Here is a 7,485-nt window from a genome sequence, read left to right as displayed (position 1 = left end):
GCGGGGCCAGGCGAGTGCGCAACCGCGGGCTCCTGCTCGCCCCGCCCTTTCACCCTCCGGCCAGCTCAACAGTGCAGCTGCGCCTCAGTGCGCTTGCGTGAGGCAGAAACTGGCGCGTTGCCCTGTGACGGACGGCTGCAGCTCAGTGCGCCTACGCGGCGGAGGCCCTGGCGGGGTGGAGGGTTCCAGCCTGACCCTAAGGAACCCTGGGGCCCCAGACGCTGGCAAAGCTTCTTTGTTTTGGGGTGCGGGGATCACAGGTGTGTGCCACCGCACCACGTCCAAAGCTCCTTAAAAGAGGGCTCGCAGGTGGTGGTGAGTGGACCTGCGCCGCGGTTCTGCCTCACCCACATTCCCCCCCAGGGCAGCTCCCCCAAGGCCTCTCCCCGTGACCCAGAGACCACCTTGGAGACAGAGGACAAACTCCGTCCTGAGCTCTGAATCTGTTGCTTATTAAAAGCACGGTGTGTATTTTCTTCTGAAGCAGTCAAGGATTTAAAAGAGTTACTTCATTTGGGCCTGTACATATGCAGAACAAAGCTAGGACTTTGTTTTAATTTTTTTTAGTTCCTGGGATCGAACTCAGGACCTTGCACTTGTGAGGCAGGCACGGTGCCATTGAGCTAAACCTCTGACCCTTTTTTCTTGATTACCTCAAAACTTTGGGTCAAAGCCCTTCTAAGCTCAGGGATGCAAGTCTTTAACAAAGTTGGCTATCCCTGAGTGTATAGGGCCTATCTGAACTCCTTTCAAGGCTGAAGACATCAAGATGACGGGTTTACGGGGATATTCAACTACACCCAGCAGTCTCCGGTGTTCCCCTGCAAGGGCGGCAAACCTAACACACAGCTGGCTGTTTGTTACCATTGAAAGCTCTGAAAGATTGCTGTTGCTGCAACCCACCAAGACTTCCCCCAGTGAAAGCCATCATGTGGTGGAGACAACTGCCCCTTCCCCAGGTCTGACTAGAACTGCGATCCTGGTAACCAGGCCCCAGCCCTCCCAGCAGAGCTTCCAGTTCATGGATCTGTAGCTAGCAGACCAGTCTGATCCTCCCCTCACTTCCTCATTTTGAAATCTCTTCCCTATTTTCTCTGACCTTCCTTGTTGACAATCTGGCTCAGTCCTTGTCAGAGCTGGGTCCCTTTTGCTTTTAGTCCCTTACTGTTTTACTTCCCATTTAAAGCTTTGCCTGTAAAATTCATGCCAATTGCCTGTTTTATTTTCCATTATCATAGATGCAGCGTGCTAGTTGATGATAGGACATTTTTGAGGATGTATTTCTTTCTTTTTTTTTTTTTTTGGTACTGGGGATCGAACTCAGGACTTGTGCTTGCGAGTCAAACATGGTGCCACTGAGCTAAATCCCGGGCCCATATTTATGTACATTGAGAACATTAAAGACAAATTCAAAATTATCTTAAATTTATATTACTGAGGGGCCAGGGGCCTGGGATTTAGCTCAGTACTTCTGCCACCTGCCTCACAAGTGCAAGGACCCGAGTTCAATCCCCCTACCAAAAAAAAAATCTATATTACTGAAAGCATCGCTTAAATTCTGTGAGAACCTTGATCCTTAGTGTCAGGTCTGACTTAAGTGAGTCCTTCACAAATGAACAGGACAAGCAAACAGGATGCTTCTAGCAAACAACAGCCTCTTCTCAGTAAATAGGACAAATAGACTCAAAAGGAAGTATAAACTACCCTAGTGCCGGGAAGTCTAGTAATTTGTACACACTTGAGCAGACCATCCTGGTGTGGGACTGCATAACTTTGTAATCTTAAATTCCTAGTCTCAACTGTGATTAATGTAAATTAACAGGTGAACATTTAGTAGTTTTGGGTGAATAGATAAAATTGTCTCACTGTCTGCCCGGAAGGAATGTTTTGAAAACCTTGGGACATTCTGTAAGCATCTGTTATAGACCCCCACCCTGCCTATCCCCTTGTAAAAACAGCCTAAACCCCTGAGCTGTTGCCTCTCTGAGCTACTTGGCTCCAGGAGTGCTATCTGGCCAGACTAATAAAGGTCTGTTTTCCAACATGTTGGGTATGTTCCTTCATGGGTGATTCTTGCTGCTCCTCAAGCTCCTGGAGCAATCGCTAGGCTATAGGCCCAGTATCTTGGAGGCCCTTTCAGTTGGTCAAGCTCCTTGGAGTGGTAGTAAGGCCCTAGGTCTTTCACTGGGTCATCCAAGTCATAAATATTTCACCCAGATTCCCGAGCTCTTCAATACCTATATAAGCTCAGTTCCTCTTTCATTTAGCTGCTCTGTCTCTCAGTGTCAGCCCATCCTCTCATGGATGGAGTCTCTCCCAGCCAGCTGCCCCCCACCCCCTCTCTCTTTATCTCCCAGTGTCAGCCATCCACACACAGATGTGATAAACTCGGCTTTTCCCAGCTAGCTGCTAGAATCTCCAGATTTTTAGTCCCTGGTCACTGGAATAAACTTTCCTTTCAAAAGCCTATTTTCGACAAGTGGATTATTTATAACATAGCAACGGCAGAATGGGGATTTGGGAATTGTTGCTGGAAGACAGAGAATCGTCTGTGCTTACCTGGATCTGTTACCCGCTCCTAATCTTGTTCTGTCTGTTTGACCCAGCTAAATTTCCACCCTGCCCTGATCTTGTTCATCTTTGAGTACAAGATGTCTGGAGGCCACAGGTCCATCTTCGGGGATCAGCAGGAACTTCTGGGATCTAAAATTGCCGTAAGTGACCCTAGACAACCTCTAATTTGTTATACTCTCATCTGCGTGCTAAAGACACTCCAGTGCTGTGGCAGGTGACCGTTCCCATGACCATAATGGGAAAGATTCATAAAAGGAATGAACAGAAGTGGCGCCTGAATCCCCAGGAAGACCTCTGCCCCTCCCGGGAAACACAGATGTTCCTCCCTCCTTACCCTACCCGTCTCCTCTCAGCTCTTTTACCCTGTATCTATAACCTCCCAAACCCCAAGGGTAGAAAAGCTGGTTTGTAAGTTTATCTCCTACCTCTATTCTTGGCCAAGATTAAAGTTCTGTGGTTTAATTTGTGTTTGGTCTTGTTATTGGTTTTACAGTTCCAAGAGGGAAAAAGTTCAGGGTGACCTTGGTGACATGCGCTCTGTGCCTGTGTGGCCACCATCCTAGTTTAGAAGGAGCAGTGACTGGGATTGGTGTGATCCTTACATGGTGGGCTGTGTGCCACCTTTCCCTGGCCACGTCCTCTGGCCGCCCCATGCCACTGGGACACTGTGGAGAGCACCACAGTGAGGGGACAGGAGTGGGACAGTGGGCTGGCTGGGCAACTGCTGTCTTCTCTGCTCCCTCCCTGTGATGGGCTCACTGGTTGGAAGTTAGGCTGCTGGCCACCCCGGACAGTGAGGAGATGCTGCCTCCTGGCCAGGAGGGCACTGTGGACCTCTGTGTATCCTGCAGTCTTTGTGCGGGGACCTAAAGCAGTGTCAAGGCCAACCAAATCCGGAAAAGAACTTCCATTTGGGAACAATCAATGGGACTGCAGGTGGGCGTGGTGGCATGCGCTGGGAGGCTGAGTTGGGGGCCAGGCTGGGATATGCACAGAGCTTCTGTCTCAAAACAAACAAACAAGATAAAGCAGGCTGTTTCCTGAGATTGGCCTGGGGGACTTTCCTGGAGATGCAGAGATGAGGGTTGACCGCTTTCAGAGGGAATGTCTTTTTCTCTTGGGCAAGGTGCAGGCCCCTCTGTCCCACTCCCCAGAGAAGGCTGTGAGGTTGCACTTGGTCAAATCCCAGCTCCACCTGTTCCCACCAGCAGGAATTCAGCCCAGTCCCGTGGGCTGGGCCTCGGTGCGCTTCAGTTGCCACAGCTCACAGTGAAAGGAGGCAAAAGAAAGCCAGACCGGCAGCCTGGGGCGGGTCGAGGGTCTCAGGTCACAGCTGATGTCCACTGCCCTGCCCACCTCTTTAGCTGGGCTAAGGGCTCAGCAGAAGCCAGGCCCAGGGCACCAGGCCAAGCGAGGCAGGCCTCACCTTCCCTCCACTCTGCAGGAAATGACAAAGCTCCCTCCCGACCCTGCACAGGGCAGAGGCCCCCCGAGGCCCTGCAGCTTGTCTGCACCACACTTTTCAGGGCAAGTACTTTGTGGCTTCATGGGATTCAGTCCTACAGAAGAGGTTTGGAATCCACTCCCAGGAGCGGGCGGGCACTGCCCTTGGATACAGCACGTCCATCCCAGCAGCACGGCACTCAGCTCTGATTCAGGGTGCTCGCGTGACCGCAGGGTGGGGCCTGCAGACAGATTCCAGGTCCTTTCCCAAGGCACAAACTATGAACTGCAAAGTGTACACACAGTGGTGGGGGAAAAGTAGCTGTGTTTATTGAAGGTCACAAGCACATCGCACACTGCAGATAAACCAGGCTCCTAGGCTCAAGAGCAAGGAAAAGGGGCTATTGTGTGCTTTGGTCTGGGGTCCTATGGGAGCTCCAGGGTGGTGAGCGAGCTCACATGGGTGGAAAGAGCGAATCGCTCAGCCCGAGTCCTCTCTGCACTCCTTGGAGGACCTTGGGCATTTGTAAACAGTGACCCACTTGGGGGGACACCCAGTCCACCCTATATCACATGCTGTCTGCAGCAGCATTTGAAATATGACTAAGGCTCAGGACAATTTGGCAATGCAGAATTCCAAGGAAATAATTGCTATAGAACAAGTTCCAGTTCTATCCGCACAGAAGTAAAAATTTCAAAAAGGAAGAATGGAGTGTGACATGGGTACAGGATGTGCAATATGTGGACCACCAAATAATGCAAGGGAAACATTGTAACTCCCAACTACTAGATTTCTGAAACATGATCTTTAAAACCAAAGAATGAATTCTAGGAACAATTGAGGTTAGGAGTAGGAAGAAGGTAGGCAGACGTGGTGGCGCAGGCCTGTGATCCCTGCACTCAGGAGGCTGAGGCAGGAGGATCACGGAGTTCGGGGCCAGTTGGGCTGCATAGTGAGTTCAGGGCTAGCCTGAATTACAAAGGGAGACCCTGACTCAAAAAAAAAAAAACAAAAAAAACAAGGGCCAGCGATTTAGCCCACTGGTTCTGCCACCTGCCTCACAAGCACAAGGACCTGAAAAAAACCGGCATCTGTCAAAGATCACTCCACACACCGACAAAGCTCATATGAGAGATTTATTGTAGAGCTGCTGTGGCACAGTGACCTACTCAGCGAAGGAGAAGAAGAGAGAGCGAGCTGGTGGAAGGGGCTTGGTTATATGGGGGGGGCTGGTGTAAGGGGTTGGGGAATTGCATCAGCTGCGCGGGCAGCCACTCAGGGGTCATTATTTGTGGTCCGGTCCTTATATGAACAAGTCTTGCTCATGTGTTGGTTTCGCTTATGGACGATGATGCATGATGTAGGAAATGGAAATTTAAGGTATAAAATGTGGGTCGCTAACCAAAATGGCGACAGCCATGTCAATGTAGTTATCTTATAGGACCCAAGTTTGACCCCGATACCAAAGAAAAAAACCAAAAAGAGTAGGAAGATTTTATTGAGAGAAAGATAGTTTCTGTCTAAGAGAGACAGAAGGGAGACCAGAAAGGGGGCTGCCCACCCACCATGCTTCTAAAAGATGTCTTATTGAGCAAAGCCACAAGATGAGGCATGAATGAAGTAGGACAAAAACTACAGTCAACTAGTAAGATTACAAGTATAGTCTCTTAGGTAACATCGATCCAATGGGAAATCACAGGGTGGGTACTGTAAGATCCTCCCAGGGAGGAATCCCACCACTCTGAGTCCGGGACTCCGCGATGCACCATAAACACCCCGGAGAGACGATTCTTGATGCAAAACACAAGAGGTCTTTATTCCAGCGCCCTGGGGCTCAGCTCATAACCCTCGCAGGGGCAGAGGAGCTGAGCCCCGAAGCAGGGTAGATACACAGTTTTTAAAGAAAAAAACCACAAAGCTATAGGGGAGGGGGAATTCTGAGAAAGGGGGGGGACTTCGGTGGGGGATCATTTACAGGAATGTTTAGGGCTAGGTCCGGTTGTTCCCGTACCAGATCCTTATCTTGGTTCCTGTTCAGAAATGGTTAATGTGACCTTCTGGCCTGTCATAGTTAGCTGACTCTGCTAGGGGTTGGGCTACTGGAGCTTCTTGAAAACTTTTCTAACAGTACCAGGGCACAAAACTATGGTCAATGAAGAGTATTGCAACAAGTATGATCACTTAGATAATATTGATTAATTGCATCTTGGCCTTTTGGTTAAGATCAAGTGTAATAATATTGATGAAATGGGGATCCAATGGGGAAGCAAGTCACACAGCCATTTCCAGGGAGGAATGGCTAGCTAGGAAGGGTTTGGTCCACAATTAAGGTGCTGGAGGTCTGTTTAGGATATAAGTCACTGCTATTTATTCCCAGGGGAAGTAGACCGGGTGTGGTTTTTTTATAATGCTAACTTTCAGTGAATGCGCCTCAGCCTTGTCTAACTGCCTCATAATTTGTAGGTAATTTAGCTGTCTGAATTAACAGAGAAGGAATTTTTAGGATGAATGAGGAAGAGAATAAAGGACTTTTTCTTTGCATAAAGGAATTTATCAGGCAGAATTCTAAAAGTACACACTCTAAAAAATAGCATGTACTTATGTGGGATTTGGGGTGGAAGCTTTTACAACTTGTAAAAGAGGGAAGAGAAAAGTCAGGGATTTAGCTCAGTGGTTGCACTGCCTGCCTCAAGTGCAAGGGCTGGAGTTTGGTCCCCAGTACCAAAAAAAGAAAAAGGGGAAGAGAGGATATAATTTATAGATGAAGCTGGGCGTGGTGGTATAAGACTTAAGTCTCACTTTTACTCCTGGAGCGTGAGCAGCCAAGAGGCTTCCACGATGCTGGGCTCAGAAGCGCAGTAAGGCTCCAGGAGCTTGTCGGACAGCGAGAGTCACCCAGGAAGGAACACACCAGGCAAGTTGGCAAATAGACCTTTCTTAGTCTGGCCAGATGGCACTCCCCAAGCCAAGTAGCTCAGAGAGGCAGCTAGCTCAGAAACAGAGGCCATTTTATATAGGGCTAAGGGGGGGGATTTACACTTAAAACTTACAGGAAGAGGACAAAGGCAAAGAATCAGTTGATCTGAGCTAGTGGTCATCAAGCATATACTTGACCGTCACGTACTGTGAGAGCCTAACTGAACCAGAGCGACTCCATGTTGACCAGCAAACAACCTAGAGACTGTCGCTCCCCCCCATCCCTTACAGGATAACTAATGATTGATTGTGAATTGTTGGGTGGCTGCTTTGAAGTAGCTGGGAGGCTAGATGGAAACTGTAGTGAACACAGAGACCCAACATAAATCACACCACTCCTTGCTTGCCTGTAGTGGAATGTTCTGAACTTTGTAATCTAAGTTGAAAATGGAAAAATGGATAATCAATCTGCTGATCATTAGTACGTGACGGTCAAGTATATGCCTGATGACCACTAGCTCAGATTAACTGATTCTTTGCCTTTGTCCTCT

At 48.9% G+C, this 7,485-nt stretch overlaps 1 protein-coding gene across 1 annotated transcript in view; it reads left to right on the top strand.

Annotated features, from left to right (window-relative positions):
• Positions 1–2,993, top strand: part of LOC104870818 — a 6,903-nt gene extending 3,910 nt beyond the window's left edge. The window contains exons 2-4 of the mRNA XM_010636592.2: positions 11–315; positions 2,607–2,714; positions 2,789–2,993. Of these exons, the coding sequence (XP_010634894.1) occupies positions 11–315; positions 2,607–2,714; positions 2,789–2,986 (611 nt within the window). The 3' untranslated portion in view covers positions 2,987–2,993. The remainder of the gene's footprint in view (positions 1–10; positions 316–2,606; positions 2,715–2,788) is intronic.
• Positions 2,994–7,485: the final 4,492 nt, after the last annotated feature.

This window comes from Fukomys damarensis, unplaced genomic scaffold, assembly GCF_012274545.1.
Source record: "Fukomys damarensis isolate Sample0158 unplaced genomic scaffold, DMR_v1.0_HiC HiC_scaffold_24, whole genome shotgun sequence".
Taxonomy (NCBI): Eukaryota; Metazoa; Chordata; class Mammalia; order Rodentia; family Bathyergidae; genus Fukomys; species Fukomys damarensis.
This window is presented reverse-complemented; position numbering and strand designations above follow the sequence as displayed.